Source organism: Zonotrichia albicollis, chromosome 32 (assembly GCF_047830755.1).
Source record: "Zonotrichia albicollis isolate bZonAlb1 chromosome 32, bZonAlb1.hap1, whole genome shotgun sequence".
NCBI lineage: Eukaryota > Metazoa > Chordata > Aves > Passeriformes > Passerellidae > Zonotrichia > Zonotrichia albicollis.
Genome location: NC_133850.1, coordinates 2,183,694 through 2,205,639, shown reverse-complemented (window position 1 = coordinate 2,205,639; position 21,946 = coordinate 2,183,694). Strand labels below are relative to the sequence as shown.

General features: G+C 59.4%; 1 protein-coding gene across 1 annotated transcript; it reads left to right on the top strand.

Moving 5' to 3' along the window:
- Positions 1-4,454: 4,454 nt before the first annotated feature.
- On the top strand, positions 4,455-20,162 carry LOC141725989 (PDZ domain-containing protein GIPC1-like; the record flags this gene model as incomplete). Its single annotated transcript, XM_074530154.1, has 7 exons — positions 4,455-4,754; positions 5,039-5,074; positions 7,722-7,907; positions 11,728-11,908; positions 14,371-14,486; positions 16,033-16,114; positions 19,133-20,162. Coding segments are annotated over 7 exons (1,053 nt in total), but the record flags the coding sequence as incomplete, so codon positions are not given.
- Positions 20,163-21,946: the final 1,784 nt, after the last annotated feature.

The window sequence follows — 21,946 nt, the reverse complement described above, 5'->3', positions numbered from 1 at the left end:
CTGGACAGATCCTGGACCCCCCTGGACCACTCAAATGGATCCCAGACCCCTCTGGACCCCTGGATGGATCCCAGATCCCAAATGGATCCCCTGGATGGATCCTGGACCCCAAATGGATCCCCTGGACAGATCCTGGACCCCAAATGGATCCCCTAGAGACATCCTCAACCACAAATGGATCCCCTGGACAGATCCTCGACCACAAATGGATCCCAGACTCCCCTGGACCACTCAAATGGATCCTGGACCCCTCTGGACCCCTGGATGGATCCTGGATCTCAAATGGATCCCCAGGACAGATTCTGGACCCCAAATGGATCCCCCGGATGGATCTCAGATTCCAAACTGATCCCCTGGACAGATCCCGGACCCCAAATGGATCCCCCGGATGGATCCTGGATCCCCTTGGACCACTCGGGTGGACCCTGGACCCCCAGGCGGATCCCGGATCCCAAATGGATCCCCCTGGACAGATCCTGGATCCCCCCTGGGCCCCTGGATGGATCCCGGACCCCAAATGGATCCTGTGGACGGATTCTGGAGTCCCCAAATGGATCCCAGATCCCGTTGGACTCCCCAAATGGATCCTGGACCCCAAATGGATCCCCTGGGTGGACCCTGGAGCCCCTGGACAGATCCTGGACCCCAAATGGATCCCCTGGGTGGACCCTGGAGCCCCTGGACAGATCCTGGACCCCAAATGGATCCCTTGGATGGATCTCGGACCCCAAATGGACCCCCTGGATGGATTCTGGAGTCCCTGAATGGATCCTGAACCTCTTGGGACCCGCTGGACAGATCCCAGACCCCAAATGGATCCTCTGGGCAGATCCTGGACCCTCTGGATGGATCCCCTGGACCCCAAATGGACCCCTTGGATGGATCCTGGATCCCCTGGACAGATCCCCCTGGACCCCTGGACGGATCCCAAATTCCAAATGGATCCCCTGGATGGATCCTGGATCTCCTTGGACCCATAGACACGTCCTGGACCCCCAATGGATCCCCCGGACCCCCAATGGATTCCCCCCCCCCTTGGGCGGATCCCAGACCGGGACAATCGTGGGGACCCCCCCGCGCCCCTCCCCCGCTGTACAGAAATACAGGATCCCAAAAAGCCTCGAGTCGACCCCAAAATTCCTTGGAGTGACCCCAAAAACCCCGGCCGGGACCCCCAGATCCCCCCGAGCGATCCCAAAACCCTCGGGAATCCGTCCCAAAAATCCTCCGGAATTCAGCCCAAAATCCTGAGAAGTTCACCCCAAAAATTCTCTGGGATTCACCCCAAAATCCTGAGGAGTTCACCCCAAAATCTTCGGGAATTCACCCGAAAATTCCTCCGGAATTCACCCCCAAAATCCTCTGGAATTGGTCCCAAAAATCCTCAGGAATTCAACCCAAAATCCTCTGGGATTCACCCCAAAATCTTTGGGAATTCACCCCAGAAATCTTCTGGAATTGGTCCCAAAAATCCTCTGGGAGTTCGGCCCCAAATCCTCCGGAATTTGCCCCAGAATCCTCGGGAATTCACCCCAAATTTCTGTGACCCTCAAATGCCCAAGATCGGCCCCAAAACCTTCGGGACTGACCCCGAAACGGCCCCGGGGCACCCCAGGGAGCACAGGGGGGCTCAGCAGGTGTGTACAGGTGTGCACAGGTGTGTACAGGTGTGTAACAGGTGTGCAATGGGTGTGTACAGGTGTGTGACAGGTGTGTAACAGGTGTGTGACAGGTGTGCACAGGTGTGTACAGGTGTGTAATGGGTGTGTACAGGTGTGTGACAGGTGTGTAATGGGTGTGCACAGGTGTGCAGAGGTTTGTGACAGGTGTGTAATGGGTGTGTAATGTGTGTGACAGGTGTGCACAGGTGTGTACAGGTGTGTAATGGGTGTGTACAGATGTGTAACAGGTGTGTGACAGATGTGTACAGGTGTGCACAGGGGTGTACAGGTGTAACGGGTGTGTAATGTGTGTGGACAGGTGTGCACAAGTGTGTAACAAGTGTGTAACAGGTGTGTAAAAGATACCGGGTGTGTACAGGCATGAACAGGTGTGCACAGGTGTGCAATGGGTGTGCACAGGTGTGTACAGATGTGTCATGGGTGTGTAACAGGTGTGTAAGGGCAGTGTAACAGATACCAGGTGTGTACAGGTGTGTAACGGGTGTGCACATGTGTGTAAGGGCTGTATAACAGGTGTGCAATAGGTGTGTACAGGTGTGTGATGACTGGATTAACAGCTGTATCCCGGGTGTGTACAGGTGTGTAACGGGTGTGTAAGGGCTGGGTCCCAGGTGTGCACAGGGTTGTCCCAGGTGTGTGCAGGTGCATAATGGGTGTGTCCAGGTGTGTCCAGGTGTGTAAGAGCTGTGTAACAAGTGTGCCGAGCTGTGTCCAGATGTGTCCCAGGTGTGCACAGATGTGTAACAAGTGTGCACAGGTGTGCAATGGGCGTGTCCCAGCTGTGCCCCGATGTGTGACCCCTCCCCCAAGCCCCTCCCCGGCTCCACCCCCGCCCCGCCCCTTTTGGCTCCGCCCTGCCCCCTTGGAATCAGAGCCCCGCCCCCTTTGAGCTCCTCCCCGCCCCCTTCGGGCTCTCGGCCCCGCCCCCGCTCCTTCGCTCTCCTGGCCCCGCCCCTTCGCACCACGCCCCTCTTAGCCCCTCCCCTCCGTGCCCCGCCCCCACAACGCTCCGCGCTGGCTTCTGATTGGCTGCGAGCTCGGGCGCGCCCATTGCCAGCGGCGCTGGAGGGGGGGGTAAGGGAGGGAGCAGCCACGCCCTTTCCTGCCTCCCCGCCCCTCATTGGTCCGTGCTGGGCGGGGCGGCCGCGCTGATTGGTGCGGGCGGGGCTTGGCCACGCCCTCCCGGAAGTGCCGCTCCGGCAGCAGCGCCCGGCCGGTGAGGGGGGATCGGGACCGGGACAGAAACCGGAACCGGAAACGGAACCGGGACCGGGACCGAGCCCGGGGGGCCCGGGACCGCGTGCGGGAGGGGGCGGGGCCGGGGCTCGGCGGGAACCGGAACCGGGCCGGGGGTCCCGGGGGGAACCGGGCCCGGGGAACGGGAGGGACCGGGGGGTGAACCAGGGGAGAACCCGGGCTCGGCGACCCCTGCTCCGTGCCTCAGTTTCCCCTCTCGCTTTTCAGCCCCAGCGGAGCAGAGCGGGAATCCCCCGAAACACCGGGGAGGGGGCAGCGAGAGAGCCCCGGGAACACCGGGACCCCCCCAAAAGCGCCCGAATACACAGGGACCCCCCCCCGGGCAACACCGAGACCCGCCCCGGGGACACCGGGACCCCCGGAAATCTCCCCAGAATACACCGGGACCCCCCCAAAACCCCCCCGGGCAACACCGAGACCCCCCCGGGGACACCGGGACCCCCCCCAAAACCCCCCCGGGGACACCGGAACCCCCCGGGCACCCCCCAAACCCAACTCAGCGCCCCCCAGAAAGCCCCGAACCCCCCCAAACCCCCCTGAACCCCCCCCCAGAGCCCCCCAAAACCCCCCGGGCCCCCTCGGCTCCACCGAAATCCCTCCCAGACACCCCCAAAACCCCCAGACCCCCCAAACCCTGTCCCAGACCCCCTCAATCCCTTCCACATCCCCCCAAAACCCCCTCAGACCCCCCAAGACTCCCCCAAATCCTCCCAAGACCCCTCCAAATCCCCTCCTCGACCCCTCCCAATCCCTTCAAGACCCCCCAAAACCCCCCCAGATCCCCCAAATCCCCTTCATAGACCCCCCAAAGCTCCCCCAGACCCCCCAAAATCCTTTCCTAGACCCTCCAGGACTCCCCCAAGAGTTCCCAAACTCCCTCCTGGACCCCCCAAATCCCCTCCTCGACCTTCCCAGATCCCTCCAGACCCCCCCAAACCTCCCCCAGCCCCCCCAAAACCCCTTCTGGACACCCTAAGACCCCTCCAGCCCCCCAAAACCCATTCCTAGAGACCCCAATCCCTCTCCTAGATCCCCCGAACCTCCCTAGGACACCCCAAACCTCCCCAAATCCCCTCCTAGACCCCTCAGACCCGCCCAGACTCCCCAAAACCCCCCCAAACCCACTCCTAGACCCCCTAAATCCACTCCTAGACCCCCCCAAATCCCACCTAGACCCCCTCCAGTCCCCTCTTAGACCTCCCAAATCCCATCTAGACCCCCCCAATCCCTCCTAGAACCCTCAAATCCCCCCAATCTCTCCCAAGCCCACTCCTAGACCCCCCAAATCCCATCTTAGACCACCCACACCCCCCAAATCCCCCCCAAACTCCCCCCCAACCCACTCCTAGACCCCCCAAATCCCACCTAGACCCCTCCAGTCCCCCCCAAACTCCCCCCAACCCACTCCTAGACCCCCACAAATCCCTCCTAGACCCCCCAAATCCCCCCCAAACTCCCCCCAAACCCACTCCTAGACCCCCCAAATCCCACCTAGACCCTCCAGTCCCCCTCCCTAGACCCCCCCAATCCCACCTAGACCCCCCAATCCCACCTAGACCCCCCAGTCTCCCCCTGCCCCCGGGATGCCGCTGGGCTGGGCCGCCGCAAGAAGCCGCCGCCGCTGGTGGAGAACGAGGAGGGGGCCGGGGGGCGCGGGGGGGCCCCGGGGAGCCCGGGGGGGCCCCGGGGGGGGTCCCGGGGGCGGCGCCCCCCCCCACCCGCTGCGGCCCCGCCTGGTGTTCCACACGCAGCTGGCGCACGGGCAGCGCCACCGGGCGCGTGGAGGGGTTCGGGAACGTGCGGGAGCTGTACGGGGAAAATCGGGGAGGCCTTCGGGATCCCCCCCAGCGAGGTGAGACTGGATGGACTGGGATATACTGGGATGTACTGGGAATGGGCTGGGTTATACTGGGATATACTGGAGGGGTTCGGGAACGTGCGGGAGCTGTACGGGAAAATCGGGGAGGCCTTCGGGATCCCCCGAGTGAGGTGAGACTGGTTATACTGGGATATACTGGATGGACTGGGATGGACTGGGATGGACTGGGATGGACTGGGATATACTGGGAGGGGTTCGGGAACTGCGGGAGCTGTACGGGAAAATCGGGGAGGCCTTCGGGATCCCCCCGAGCGAGGTGAGACTGGGATGGACTGGGATATACTGGGATATACTGGGATATACTGGGTTATACTGGGATATAGTGGGATATACTGGGATGGATTCATATAGACTAGGTTATTACTGGGTTATACTGGGTTATACTGGGAGGGGTTTGGGAACGTGCGGGAGCTGTACGGGAAAATCGGGGAGGCCTTTGGGATCCCGCCCAGCGAGGTGAGACTGGGATGGACTGGGATATACTGGGATGGATTCATATAGACTGGGTTAGTACTGGGATATACTGGGTTATACTGGGAATGCATTGGGTTATAACTGGGTTATACTGGCATGGATTTATATAGACTGGGGTTATACTGGGATATACTGGGAATGCATTGTGTTATACTGGGATGGACTGGGAATGCATTGTGTTATACTGGGATATACTGGGTTATACTGGGTTGTACTGGGATATACTGGGATGTACTGGGTTATACTGGGAATGGGCTGGGTTATACTGGGTTATACTGGGAGGGGTTCGGGAACGTGCGGGAGCTGTACGGGAAAATCGGGGAGGCCTTCGGGATCCCGCCCAGCGAGGTGAGACTGGGATGGACTGGGATATACTGGGATATACTGGGATGTACTGGGATGGATTCATATAGACTAGGTTATACTGGGTTATACTGGGTTATACTGGGAGGGGTTTGGGAACGGGCGGGAGCTGTACGGGAAAATCGGGGAGGCCTTCGGGATCCCCCCCAGCGAGGTGAGACTGGGATGGACTGGGATATACTGGGATGGACTGGGATGGATTCATATAGACTGGGTTATACTGGGAATGGGCTGGGTTATACTGGGAGGGGTTCGGGAACGTGCGGGAGCTGTACGGGAAAATCGGGGAGGCCTTCGGGATCCCCCCCAGCGAGGTGAGACACTGGGATATACTGGGATATACTGGGATATACTGGGAATAGGCTGGGTTATACTGGGATATACTGGGAGGGGTTCGGGAACGTGCGGGAGCTGTACGGGAAAATCGGGGAGGCCTTCGGGATCCCCCCCAGCGAGGTGAGACACTGGGATATACTGGGATATACTGGGATATACTGGGAATAGGCTGGGTTATACTGGGATATACTGGGAGGGGTTCGGGAACGTGCGGGAGCTGTACGGGAAAATCGGGGAGGCCTTCGGGATCCCCCCGAGTGAGGTGAGACTGGGATGGACTGGGATATACTGGGATATGCTGGGTTATACTGGGAATGGATTCATATAGACTGGGTTATACTGGGAGGGGTTCGGGAACGTGCGGGAGCTGTACGGGAAAATCGGGGAGGCCTTCGGGATCCCCCCAGCGAGGTGAGACTGGGATGGACTGGGATGGACTGGGACAGACTGGGATATACTGGGATATACTGGGTTATACTGGGAATGCATTGGGTTATACTGGGATATACTGGGATGGATTTATATAGACTGGGTTATACTGGGATATACTGGGTTATACTGGGATATACTGGGAATGCATTGTGTTATACTGGGATATACTGGGTTATACTGGGATGGACTGGGAATGCATTGTGTTATACTGGGATATACTGGGATATACTGGGATGTACTGGGTTATACTGGGTTGTACTGGGATATACTGGGATGTACTGGGTTATACTGGCAATGGGCTGGGTTATACTGGGTTATACTGGGAGGGGTTCGGGAACGTGCGGGAGCTGTACGGGAAAATCGGGGAGGCCTTCGGGATCCCCCCCAGCGAGGTGAGACTGGTTATACTGGGAATGCATTGGGTTATACTGGGATATAGTGGGATATACTGGGTTATATTGGGATGTACTGGCATGGATTCATATAGACTGGGTTATACTGGGATATACTGGGATATACTGGGAGGGGTTTGGGACAGGCTGGCTTATACTGGGATGGCCTGAAATTGGGCTGGGTTATATTGGGATAGACTGGGATATACTGGGATATACTGGGATGCCGCACTGAGCACACCAGTGTCCCCTGTCCCCAGTGTCCCCAGGTGCTGTCCCCTGTCCCAGGTGCTGTCCCCTGTCCCCCCAGGTGCTGTTCTGCACACTGAACATGCCAATGTCCCCATGTCCCCTGTCCCCAGTGTCCCAGGTGATGTCCCCAATGTCCCAGGTGCTGTCCTGTGTCCCCAACGTCCCCAATGTCCCCAATGTCCCCAGGTGCTGTTCTGCACGCTGAACACGCCCCAGGTGGACATGGGGAAGCTGCTGGGGGGGCAGATTGGGCTGCAGGGTTTGTCCCCAGTGTCCCCAATGTCCCCAGATGCTGCCCAAGGTGTTATCCCCTGTCCCAGGTGTTGTCCCCAATGTCCCCACGTGTCCCCAGGTGCTGTTCTGCACGCTGAACACGCCAATGTCCCCATGTCCCCTGTCCCCAGGTGATGTCCCCTGCCCAAGGTGATGTCCCCAGTGTCCCCAGACAGTGTCCCAGTGTCCCCAGGTGATGTCCCCAGGTGCTGTCCTGTGTCCCCAATGTCCCCACCTGTCCCCAGATGCTGTTCTGCACACTGAACACACCAATGTCCCCATGTCCCCTGCCCTAGCTGATGTCCCCAGTGTCCCCAGACAGTGTCCCCAGTGATGTCCCCATGTGCTGTCCTGTGTCCCCAATGTCCCCAATGTCCCCAGGTGCTGTTCTGCACGCTGAACACGCCCCAGGTGGACATGGAGAAGCTGCTGGGGGGGCAGATCGGCCTCGAGGATTTCATCTTCGCGCACACGCGCGGGCGCCAGAAGGACGTGCAGGTGCTGAAATCCGAGGAGGCGCTGGGGCTCACCATCACTGACAACGGGGCGGGATACGCCTTCATCAAGGTGAGACACACCTGGGCAGGTGGGACACACCTGGGGACACACCTGGGACAGGTGGGACGCACCTGGGGACACACCTGGGGACACCTGGGTATGGCTAGGGACACCTAGGGACAGAGCTGGGGCTCACCATCACTGACAACGGGGCAGGATACGCCTTCATCAAGGTGAGACACACCTGGGCAGGTGGGACACATGGGGACACATTGGGGACACACCTGGGACAGGTGAGACACATGGGGACACACCTGGGACAGGTGAGACACATTGGGGACACATAGGGACAGAGCTGGGGCTCACCATCACTGATAATGGGGCGGGATACGCCTTCATCAAGGTGAGACACACCTGGACAGGTGGGACACACCTGGGGACACACCTGGGACAGGTGGGACACACCTGGGGACACCTGGGTACGGCTAGGGACACATAGGGACAGAGCGGGGGCTCACCATCACTGACAACGGGGCTGGATACGCCTTCATCAAGGTGAGACACACCTGGACAGGTGAGACACACCTGGGGACACACCTGGGACACACCTGGGGACACACCTGGGACACACCTGGGCAGGTGGGACACACCTGGGGACACATTGGGGACACACCTGGGGACACACCTGGGGACACACCTGGGGACACCTAGGGACAGAGCTGGGGCTCACCATCACCGACAATGGAGCGGGATACGCCTTCATCAAGGTGAGACACACCTGGACAGGTGAGACACACCTGGGGACACACCTGGAGACACACCTGGGACAGGTGAGACACACCTGGGGACACACCTGGAGACACACCTGGGACAGGTGAGACACACCTGGGGACACACCTGAGCAGGTGAGACACACCTGGGGACACACCTGGGGACACAATAGGGACACATGGAGACAGAGCTGGGGCTCACCATCACTGACAACGAAGCAGGCTACACCTTCATCAAGGTGAGACACACCTGGGCACACACCTAGAGACAGGTGAGACACACCTGGGTGGGTGAGACACACCTGGGTGGGGGCAGTGAGACTCACTGTCAGCAACAATGGAACAGGCTATGCCTTCATCAAGGTGAGACACACCTGGAGACACACCTGGGTAGGTGAAACACACCTGGGACAAGTGATTCACACCTGGGTGGGGGCAGTGAGGCTCACTGTCAGCAAGAATGGAGCAGGCTACGCCTTCATCAAGGTGAGACACACCTGGGTAGGTGAGACACACCTGGGGGCACACCTGGGTAGGTGAGACACACCTGGGGACACACCTGGGTAGGTGAGACACACCTGGGGGCACACCTGGGACAGGTGAGACACACCTGGGGACACACCTGGGTAGGTGAGACACACCTGGGGACAGCAGGGTGAGGGCAGTGGGACAGTACAGGGGCTCACCATCACCAACAACAGGTGCCCCCAGGTTACCCCAGATGCTCCCAGGTGTGCCCAGGTGTGTCTGTGTCCCCCCAGAGGATCCGTGGGGGCTCGGTGATGACGCACACGCCCCAGGTTACCAGGGTTACCCAGCCCCTCAGGTGTCCCAGGTGTGACCCAGGTTACCTGAGTTAGCCAGGTTACACAGCCCCCCAGGTGATTTAGGTGTGTCCCAGGTGTGTCCCAGGTGTGACCCAGGTTACCTGAGTTAGCTAGGTTACACAGGGTACACAGGTTACACAGGTTACACAGCCCCCCAGGTGATTTAGGTGTGTCCCAGGTGTGTCCTAGGTGTGTCCCAGGTGTGACCCAGGTTACCTGAGTTAGCCAGGTTACACAGGTTACACAGCCCCCCAGGTGACTTAGGTGTGTCCCAGATGTGTCCCGGGTGTGTCCCAGGTAGCTCAGGTGTGTCTGTGTCCCCTCAGAGGATCCATGAGGGCTCGGTGATGGCGCGCACGCCCCAGGTGTGACCCAGGTTACCCAGGTTAGCTGTGTTACACAGGTTACACAGGTGTTACCCAGGTGTATCTCAGGTGTCCCCAGGTGTATCTCTGGTGTATCTCAGGTGTATCTCAGGTGTAACCCAGGTGTGTCCCTGTGTGCAGAGGATCCGTGAGGGCTCGGTGATGGCGCGCACGCCCCAGGTGTGACCCAGGTTAGCTGGGTTACCCAGGTGTTACCCAGGTGTTACCCAGGTGTTACCCAGGTTACCCAGGTGATACCCAGGTGTTACCCAGGTGTGTCCCAGGTATCTCAGGTGTAACCCAGGTGTGTCCCTGTGTGCAGAGGATCCGTGAGGGCTCGGTGATGGCGCGCACGCCCCAGGTGTGACCCGGGCTAGCTGGGTTACACAGGTGATACCCAGGTGTTACCCAGATGTGTCCCAGGTGTAACCCAGGTGTGTTTCCCCCCACACAGAGGATCCGTGAGGGCTCGGTGATGGCGCGCACGCCCCAGGTGTGACCCGGGTTAGCTGGGTTAGCTGGGTTACCCAGGTGTTACCCAGGTGTTACCCAGGTTACCCAGGTTACCCAGGTGTTACACAGGTGTTACCCAGGTGTTACCCAGGTGTGTCCCAGGTATCTCAGGTGTGTCCCAGGTGTAACCCAGGTGTGTCCCTGTGTGCAGAGGATCCGTGAGGGCTCGGTGATGGCGCACACGCCCCAGGTGTGACCCAGGTTAGCTGGGTTACACAGGTGTTTACCCAGGTGTTACACAGGTGTTTACCCAGGTGTTACACAGGTGTTACCTAGGTATCTCAGGTGTGTCCCAGGTATCTCAGGTGTGTCCCAGGTGTGTTTTCCCCCACACAGAGGATCCGTGAGGGCTTGGTGATGGCGTGCACGCCCCAGGTGTGACCCAGGTTACCCAGGTGTTACCCAGGTGTGTCCCAGGTTAGCTGGGTTACACAGGTTATACAGGTGTTACCCAGGTGTGCCCCAGGTGTGTCCCAAGTATCTCAGGTGTGTCCCAGGTGTAACCCAGGTGTGTCCCTGTTTGCAGAGGATCCGTGAGGGCTCGGTGATGGCGCGCACACCCCAGGTGTGACCCAGGTTACCCGGGTTAGCTGGGTTACCCAGGTTACACAGGTTAGCTGGGTTACCCAGGTGTTACCCAGGTGTAACCCAGGTGTAACCCAGGTGTAACCCAGGTGTGTCCCTGTTTGCAGAGGATCCGTGAGGGCTCGGTGATGGCGTGCACGCCCCAGGTGTGACCCAGGTTAGCTGGGTTACCCAGGTTACCCAGGTGTGTCCCAGGTTAGCTGGGTTACACAGGTTATACAGGTGTTACACAGGTGTTACCCAGGTGTGTCCCAGGTATCTCAGGTGTGTCCCAGGTGTAACCCAGGTGTGTCCCTGTGTGCAGAGGATCCGTGAGGGCTCGGTGATGGCGTGCACGCCCCAGGTGTGACCCAGGTTACCCAGGTTAGCTGTGTTACCCAGGTTACACAGGTTATACAGGTGATACCCAGGTGTGTCCCAGGTGTAACCCAGGTGTAACCCGGGTGTGTCCCTGTTTGCAGAGGATCCGTGAGGGCTCGGTGATGGCGCGCACGCCCCAGGTGTGACCCAGGTTAGCTGGGTTAGCTAGGTTACATAGGTTACACAGGTTACCCAGGTGTTACCCAGGTGTCCCCAGGTGATACCCAGGTGTGTCCCAGGTGTAACCCAGGTGTGACCCAGGTGTGTCCCTGTGTGCAGAGGATCCGTGAGGGCTCGGTGATGGCGCGCACGCCCCAGGTGTGACTCAGGTTACCCGGGTTAGCTGTGTTACCCAGGTTACACAGGTTACCCAGGTGTTACCCAGGTGTTACCCAGGTGTTACCCAGGTGTGCCCCAGGTATCTCAGGTGTGACTCAGGTGTAACCCAGGTGTGTTTCCCCCCACACAGAGGATCCGTGAGGGCTCGGTGATGGCGCGCACGCCCCAGGTGGGCGTCGGGGACGTGCTGGAGGCGCTGGACGGGCGCAGCCTGGTGGGCACGCGGCACTTCGAGGTGGCGCGGCTGCTGCAGGAGCTGCCCCGCGGGCACCACTTCAGGCTGAGGCTGACGGAACCACGGAGAGCCTGGGGTGGGTACTGGGGGGACTGGGAGGGACTGGGATTGAACTGGGATGGACTGGGATGGACTGGGATTGAACTGGGAGTCAATGGGATTGACTGGGAGTGAATGGGAGTGATGGAGCTGGAGCTGCCCCGCGGGCACCACTTCAGGCTGAGGCTGACGGAACCACGGAGAGCCTGGGGTGGGTACTGGGATGGACTGGGAGGGACTGGGATTGAACTGGGAGGGACTGGATTGAACTGGGATGGACTGGGATTGAACTGGGAGGGGCTGGGAATCAATGTGAATCAATGGGATTGAACTGGGAATGAATGGGATTTAACTGGGATCAATGGAGCTGGAGCTGCCCCACGGGCACCACTTCAGGCTGAGGCTGATGGAACCTCGGAGAGCCTGGGGTGGGTACTGGGAGGGACTGGGAATCAATGGGATTGAACTGGGATGGACTGGGAGGGACTGGGATTGAACTGGGATTGAACTGGGATTGAACTGGGATGGACTGGGAGGGACTGGGATTGAACTGGGATTGAACTGGGATTGAACTGGGATGGACTGGGAGGGACTGGGATTGAACTGGGATTGAACTGGGATGGACTGGGAGGGACTGGGATTGAACTGGGATGGGCTGGGAGGGGCTGGGATTGAACTGGGATTGAACTGGGATGGACTGGGAGGGACTGGGAGTGAATGGGATTGACTGGGAGTGAATGGGAGTGATGGAGCTGGAGCTGTCACGGGGGCACCGCTTCAGGCTGAGGCTGACAGAACCTCGGAGAGCCTGGGGTGGGTACTGGGAGGGACTGGGAGGGACTGGGATTGAACTGGGATGGGCTGGGATTGAACTGGGATGGACTGGGATTGAACTGGGAGGGACTGGGATTGAACTGGGAATCAATGGGATTGAACTGGGAGGGACTGGGATTGAACTGGGAGGGACTGGGATTGAACTGGGAATCGATGGGATTGACTGGGAGTGAATGGGAGTGATGGAGTTGGAGCTGCCACGGGGGCACCAATTCAGGCTGACGGAACCACGGAGAGCCTGGGGTGGGTACTGGGAGGGACTGGGATTGAACTGGGAGGGACTGGATTGAACTTGGATGGACTGGGATTGAACTGGGAGGGGCTGGGAATCAATGGGAATCAATGGGATTGAACTGGGAATGAATGGGATTTAACTGGGATCAATGGAGCTGGAGCTGCCCCGCGGGCACCACTTCAGGCTGAGGCTGACAAAACCACGGAGAGCCTGGGGTGGGTACTGGGATGGACTGGGAGGGACTGGGAATGGATGGGATTGAACTGGGACGGGCTTGGAGGGACTGGGATTGAACTGGGACAGGTTGGGAATGAATGGGATTGAACTGGGAATGAATGGGAGTGATTGGGATCGATGGAGCAGGAGCTGCCCCGCGGGCACCACTTCAGACTGGGGCTGACAGAACCACGGAGAGCCTGGGGTGGGTACTGGGAGGGACTGGGAATCAATGGGATTGAACTGGGAATGAATGGGATGAACTGGGAGTGAATGGGATTGACTGGGAGTGAATGGGAGTGATGGAGTTGGAGCTGCCACGGGGGCACCAATTCAGGCTGAGGCTGACGGAACCACGGAGAGCCTGGGGTGGGTACTGGGAACACTGGGATTGAACTGGGATGGACTGGGAATGAATGGGATGGACTGGGAGTGAATGGGATTGAACTGGGACAGGCTGGGAATCAATGGGATTGAACTGGGATGGACTGGGAATGAGTGGGATGGACTGGGAATCAATGGGATTGAACTGGGGTCAATGGAGCTGGAGCTGCCCCGCGGGCACCACTTCAGGCTGAGGCTGACCGAGCCCAGGAGGGCCTGGGGTGGGTACTGGGATGGACTGGGAGGGACTGGAGGGGTCTGAAGGTGCCCCCCACAAGGGGGAGCCACTGTGTCCCCCCTGTGTGACCCCTCTGTCCCCTCCCTGTCCCTGTCTGTGTCCCCTGTGTGACCCCTGTGTGACCCCTCTGTCCCCCCCTCTGTGACCCCTGTGTGACCCCTGTGTGTCCCCTCTGTGACCCCTCTGTGACCCCTCTGTGACCCCTCTGTGACCCCTGTGTGTCCCCTCTGTGTCCCCTCTCTGTGACCCCTCTGTGACCCTCTGTGACCCTGTGTGACCCCTCTGTGTCCCTTCTCTGTGACCCCTCTGTGACCCTGTGTGACCCCTGTGTAACCCCTCTGACCCCTCTGTGACCCTGTGTCCCCTCTGTGACCCCTGTGTGACCCCTGTGTGACCCCTCTCTATGTCCCCTCTGTCCCCTGTGTGTCCCCTCTGTGACCCTGTGTGACCCCTGTGTGTCCTCTCTGACCCCTGTGTGACCCCTGTGTGACCCCTGTGTGACCCCTGTGTGTCCCCTCTGTGACCCTGTGTGACCCCTGTGTGACCCCTGTGTGACCCCTGTGTGACCCCTGTGTGTCCCCTGTGTCCCCAGACGGGATCGGGCCCCGCTCCGGGGGGGTCTCGGCTCGGGGGGGGCCCCCCCAGGTGCCCTCAGGCCGGGGGACGCTGAGGCTGCGCTCGAGGGGCCCGGCCACGCTGCAGGAGCAGGTACGGCCCCAAAACCGCCCAAAAACGGCCCAAAAACAGCCCCAAAACATCCCCAAAACACCCCAAAACAGGCCACGCTGCAGGAGCAGGTACGGCCCCAAAACCGCCCAAAATCACCCCCAAAACATCCCTAAAACACCCCAAAACAGGCCACGCTGCAGGAGCAGGTACGGCCCCAAAACCGCCCAAAAATGGCCCAAAAACACCCCCAAAATCACCCTAAAATACCCCAAAACAGGCCACGCTGCAGGAGCAGGTACGGCCCCAAAACCGCCCAAAGTCACCCCAAAAACAGCCCCAAAACATCCCTAAAACACCCCAAAACAGGCCACGCTGCAGGAGCAGGTACGGCCCCAAAACCGCCCAAAAACGGCCCAAAAACACCCTAAAATCACCCCCAGAACAGGCCACGCTGCAGGAGCAGGTACAGACCCAAAACCGCCCAAAGTCACCCCAAAAACAGCCCCAAAACATCCCTAAAACACCCCAAAACAGGCCACGCTGCAGGAGCAGGTACGGACCCAAAACCGCCCAAAGTCACCCCAAAAACACCCCCAAAACATCACTAAAACACCCCAAAACAGGCCACGCTGCAGGAGCAGGTACGGACCCAAAACTGCCCAAAGTCACCCCAAAATCAGCCCAAAATCACCCCAAAAACATCCCCAAAACAGGCCACGCTGCAGGAGCAGGTATGGACCCAAAACGGCACAAAATCACCCCAAAAACACCCCAGAATATCTATGGGAACACCAAAATATCCCTGGGACACCCCAAAATCCACCCTGGAGACCCCAAAATCATCCTGGGACACCCCAAAACCAGCCTGGGAACCCCCAAAATATCCACTGGGGATCCCAAAATATCCCATGCAATCCCAAAATGTCCTGGGGACCCCAAAATCCCCTTGGGACCCCCAAAATCCCCTTGGGACCCCCGGAGACCCCCCAAAATCTCTTTGGGACCCCAAAATCTGCCCAGGACCCTCGGGGACTCCCCAAAATCCCCTTGGGACCCTCGGGGCCCCCCAAAATCCCTTTGGGATCCCCCAAAATCCCCTTGGGACCTCCAGGGACCCCCCAAAATCTCTACGGGATCCCCAAAATCTGCCCATGACCCTCGAGGAGCCCCCAAAATCCCCTCGGGACCCCCAAAATCCCCTTAGGATCTTTAAGGAGCCCCCCCAAAATCCCTTTGGGACCTCCAGGGACACCCCAAAATCCCCTCAGGACCCTCAGGGACCCCCAACATCCATTTGGGACCCCCAAAATCCCCTTAGGATTGTTGAGGACCCCCCAAAATCCCTTTGGGACCCCCAGGGATACCCCAAAATATCTTTGAGATCCCCAAAATCCCCTTGGGTCCCTCAGGGACCCCCCAAAATCCTCCAAAATCCCTTTGGGACCCTCGGGATCCTCAAAATCCCCTTGGGGACCCCCCCAAAATCCCTTCAGGACCCCCCAAAATCCCTTTGGGACCCCCAGAATTTCTTTGGGATCCCCAAAATCCCCGTGGGACCCCCCAAAAATCCCCCAAATCCCCGCAGCCGTCGGCGTTCGAGGAGCGCGCGGTGGCCAAGGTGGACGATCTGCTGGAGAGCTACATGGGCATCCGGGACAGTGAGCTGGGTGAGCACCCCGAAACCTGGGACACCCCAAAATCCGGGACCCCCCAAAATCCGGGACCCCAAAATCCCAGGGATTACCCCAAAAAAACTCCCTGGGATCACCCCAAACCCTCGGGGTTCTGCTGGAGAGCTACATGGGCATCCGGGACAGCGAGCTGGGTGAGCACCCCGAAATCTGGGACACCCCAAAATTCTGGGGGAACCCCAAAATCCACAGAGACCCCAAAATCCCAGGGATTACCCCAAAATCCCAAGGATTACCCCAAAAAAACTCCCTGGGATTACCCCAAAAAAACTCCCTGGGATCGCCCCAAACCCTCCGGGTTCTGCTGGAGAGCTACCATGGGCATCCAGGACAGCGAGCTGGGGGAGCACTCCAAAAACTGGGACACCCCAAAATCTGGGACCCCAAAATCCACAGAGACCCCAAAATCCTGGGGGAACCCCAAAAAAACTCCCTGGGATCACCCCAAACCCTCTGGGTTCTGCTGGAGAGCTACCATGGGCATCCGGGACAGTGAGCCGGGGGAGCACCCCAAAATCTGGGACACCCCGAAATCCGGGACCCCAAAGTCCAGGACCCCAAAATCCACAGGGACCCCAAATCCTGGAAACCCCTTCAAAAAACACCCCGGGATCACCCCAAAACTGCCTCAGTCACCCCAAACCCCCTGGGTTCTGCTGGGGAGTTCCATCCGGGACAGCGAGCTGGGGGAGCACCCCGAAATCTGGGACACCCCAAAATCCGGGGCCCCCAAAATCCGGGACCCCAAAATCCTCAGGGACCCCAAAATCCCAAGGATTACCCCAAAAAAACTCCCTGGGATCGCCCCAAACCCTCTGGGTTCTGCTGGAGAGCTCCATGGGCATCCAGGACAGCGAGCTGGGGGAGCACCCCGAAATCTGGGACACCCCAAAATCCGGGACACCCCAACATCCTGGGGGAACCCCAAAATCCCAGGGGAACATCAAAATCCTGGGGGAACCTCCAAAAAACCCCCCAGGATCACCCCAAAACTGCCCCGATCACCCCAAATCCCCCTGGGTTCTGATGGGGAGTTCCATCCGGGACAGTGAGCTGGGTGAGCCCCCCGAAATCTGGGGCACCCCAAAATCCTGGGGGAACCCCCAAAAATCCTGGGGAACCCCCAAAAAACCCTCCGGGATCACCCCAAATCCCCCAAAATTGCCCCGATCACCCCAAACCCCCTGGGCTCTGCTGGGGACAGCGAGCTGGGTGAGACCCCCAGAATCCCAGGGGACCCCAAAATCCAGCACCCCAAATACTGAGAGACCCCAAAATTTGAGACCCCAAGTCCTGGGGGACCCCGAAATCCTGGGGGAGCCCCCAGGATCACCCCAAACTGCCCAATCACCCCAAACCCCCTGGGCTCTGATGGGGAGTTCCATCCGGGACAGTGAACTGGGTGAGCCCCCCAAAATCTAGGAACCCCAAAATCCTGGGGGAACCCCCAAAAATTATGGGGGAACCCCCAAAAAACCCTCCAGGATCACCCCAAATCCCCCAAAACTGCCCCGATCACCCCAAACCCCCCGGGCTCTGCTGGGGACAGCGAGCTGGGGAACCCCAAAATCCTGGGGACCTCCCCAAAACCCCCTGGGACCCCTGGACTGTCCCCGATGTCCCCATCTCTGTCCCCATGGCTCCTGATGTCCCCAATGTCCCCAATGTCCCCAGTGTCCCCAGTGTCCCCACAGCCGCCACCATGGTGGAGCTGGGCCACGATGCCCGTGACCCCAATGACCCTGACAGTGTCCCCAATGTCCCCAATGTGTCCCCAATGTGACCCCAATGCCCCCAATGTGACCCCAATGTCCTTGACCGTTTGTGTGTCCCCAGTGTCCGCAATGTCCCCAATGTGACCCCAATGTCCTTGACCCTGTGTGTGTCCCCAATGTCCGCAATGTCCCCAATGTGACCCCAATGTCCCCAATGTTCTCAATGTCCCCACAGCGGCCACCATGGTGTTGGTGGGCCACAACACCCCTGACCCCGACGTGTCCCCAATGTCCCCAATGTCCCCCCTAGTGCCCAATGTCCCCAATGCCCCCAACATGTCCCCGATGTCCCCGCAGCCGCCACCATGGTGGAGCTGGGCTGCAACGCCCGTGACCCCAATGTCACTTACATTGTCCCCGATGTCCCCAATGTGTCCCCAATGTCCCCAATGTCCCCACAGCCGCCACCATGGTGGAGCTGGGCCGCAATGCCCGTGACCCCGACGTGTCACCAATGTCCCTGACACTGTGTGTGTCCCCAATGTCCCCGCAGCCGCCACCATGGTGGAGCTGGGCTGCGACGCCCGTGACCCTGATGTGTCCCCAATGTCCCTGATGTGTCCTCGATGTCCCCGCAGCCGCCACCATGGTGGAACTGGGCCGTGACACCTGTGACCCCAATGTCACTTACATTGTCCCCAATGTCCCCAGTGTCCCCAATGTCCCCAATGTCCCCAGTGTGTTCCCAATGTCCCCAATGTCCCCCATGTCCCCACAGCCGCCACCATGGTGGAGCTGGGCCGTGACGCCCGTGACCCCAATGACCCTGACAGTGTCCCTGATGTGTCCCCAATGTCACTTACATTGTCCCCAATGTCCCCAATGTCCCCGCAGCCGCCACCATGGTGGAGCTGGGCCGTGACGCCCGTGACCCCAATGTCACTTACATTGTCCCCAATGTCCCCAATGTGTCCCCAATGTCCCCAATGTCCCCAATGTGTCCCCAATGTCCCCGATGTCCCCACAGCCGCCACCATGGTGGAGCTGGGGCACGATGCCCATGACCCCAACGTGTCCCCAATGTCCCTGATGGTGTCCCCAGTGTCCCCAATGTTGCTGACACTGTCCCCAATGTCCCCAATGTCCCCGCAGCCAACACCATGGTGGAGCTGGGCCGCGATGTCCACGACCCCAATGTCCCCAGTGTCCCTAATGTCCCCAATGTCCCCAGTGTCCCCAATGTCCCCAATGTGTCCCCAATGTCCCCATGTCCCCGCAGCCGCCACCATGGTGGAGCTGGGCCGCGACGCCCGTGACCCCGACGCGCTGGCCGAGGCTCTGGACGCTCAGCTCGGCGACTTCGCCTTCCCCGACGAGTTCGTGTTCGACGTCTGGGGCGCCATCGGCGACGCCAAGGCCGGGCGGTGCTGAGAGCCCCGAAAATGGGAGCCCCCCAAAACTGGGACACCCCCTGAGTGGGGACCCCAAAACCCCAGGGCACCCCAATGGGGACCCCAAAACCGCCGGGACCCCCAAAACCACTGGGACCCCAAAACCCAGAGCTCCAAAACCCCAGGACACTTCCTGATGGGGACCCCAAAACCCAGGACCCCAAAACCACTGGGACCCCAAAACCCGGGACCACAAAACCACTGGGACCCCAAAACCCCAAGACACCCCCAAATGGGGACCCCAAAACCCTGGGACACCCCAAAAGCCCCAGGACCCCAAGACTACAGGAGACCCCAAAACCCTGGGACCTCAAAACCCAGAACTCCAAAAACCACCTGGGTGGGACCCCAAAACCACTGGGACCCCAAAAACCTGGGACCTCAAATCCCAGGACCCCAAAATCCAGGGACACCCCCAAATGGGGCTCCCAAAACCCTGGGATCCCCCAAAACCACTGGGAGCCCAAAACCACTGGACACCCCAAAAGCACTGGGACCCCAAAACCCGGGGACACCCCCAAATGGGGACCCCAAAACCCCAAGACCCCCAAAAACCCCCAGGACACTACAAAACTCCCCGGGTCCCCCAAAACCCCAAGACACCCCAATGGGGACCCCAAAACCCCAGGTCCTCAAAACCACTGGGACCCCAAACTGCTGGAACCCAAAACCCTCGGACACCCCAAAACCTGGGACCCCAAAATCACAGGGACCCCTAGAGATGCGACCCCAAAAACCACCTGGGTGGGACCCCAAAAATCACTGGAACCCCAAAAGCACTGAGACCCCAAAAACCACTGGGACCCCAAAATGCTGGGACACCCAAAAACCACTGGGACCCCAAAACCCAGGACACCCCCTGATGGGGACCCCAAAACCCTGAGACACCCCCAAATGGGGACCCCAAAGCCCAGGGACCCCCAAAACCCCAGGACACTACAAAACTCCCCGGGACCCCCAAAACCCCAGGACACCCCCCTGAATGGGGACCCCAAAACCCAGGATCCCAAAACCACTGGATCCCCAAAACTGCTGGAACCCAAAAACACTGGGACCCCAAAACCCAGGATCCCAAAACCCCAGGGACCCCAAAACCCAGGATCCCAAAACCACTGGATCCCCCAAACTGCTGGAACCCAAAACCACTGGGACCCCAAAACTACCTGGCTGGGACCCCAAAAACCATTGGGACCCCAAAACTCCAGGATACCCCCAAATGGGAACCCCAAAACCCCTCGGATTGGGGACCCCCAAACGCCTGGGACACCCCAAAAACTGCTGGGACCCTAAAACCCCAAGAACCTCAAAACCACTGGGACCCCAAAATCCTGGGACCTCCAAAAACCCGAGGACAGCACCTGAATAGGGACCCCAAAACCACAGGACCCCAAAAACCACTGGGAATCCCTCAATGGGGACCTCAAAACCCTGGGACCCCCAAAAACTGCTGAGACCCCAAAACCCCAAGACACCTCAATGGGGACCCCGAAACCCCAGGGACCCCAAAACCACTGGGATCCCAAAACTACCTGGCTGGGACTCCAAAAACCATTGGGACCCCAAAACTCCAGGACACCCCAAAAACTGCTGAGACCCCAAAATCCAGGAACCCCAAAACCCCAAGACACCCCCAAATGGGGACTTCAAAACCCCAGGACACCCCAAAACCACTGGGAACCCAAAAACCATTGGGATCCCAAAACCCACCTGGGACAACCCCAAATGGGGACCCCAAAATCCCGGGACCCCTAAAACCACTGGGGACCCCAAAACCCTGGGACACCTCCGGAATGGGGACCCCAAAAACCACTGGGACCCCAAAAAATCTTTCAGGGACCCTCCCGAAGCATCCTGGGGCCCCTCCCTCATCTGGGACCCCCCAGATTTTTGGGGACCCCCCAAATTTTTGGGGACCTCCCCCTCAATTTTCAATTTTTGAGACCCCCCCCCAAATTTTTGGGATTTTCCCCCTCAATTTTTGGGAGCCCCCCCGCTAAATTTTTGGGGACCCCCCCCCCAGGTGCATTTTTGGGGCCCCCCAAAATCCCCCGGTGCCATCTGAGCCTGTCACTGTCACTGTCACAAACTGTCACTGTCACCTGTCGGTGTCACCTGCTGGCCCCTCCCTCCCCTCCCCCCCCCCACCGGGATATTTTTGTATTTTCGTGGAAAAAAATTTGGAGATAAAAAAAAACCCAGAGAAACGGGAACGGCTGTGGGGGAGGGGAGGGACACACCTGGGGACACAGGTGGGACACACCTGGGATACACTTGGGGTACAGCTGGGCACACCTGGGGCACACCTGGAGGTACCTGGGAAACACCTGGGGACACATCTGGGGACACACCTGGGGACAGGTGGGACACACATGGGACACACCTGGGGACACGCCTGGGACACACTTGGGACATACCTGGGACAGGTGGGCACACCTGGGGACACATCTGGGGACAGGTGGGACACACATGGGACACAGCTGGGCACACCTGGGGACACACCTGGGGACAGGTGGGACACACCTGGGGGTACCTGAGACACAGCTGGGACACACCTGAGACACAGCTGGGACACACCTGAGACACAGCTGGGACACACCTGGGGTACAGCTGGGACACACCTCTTTACACCTGGACACACACAT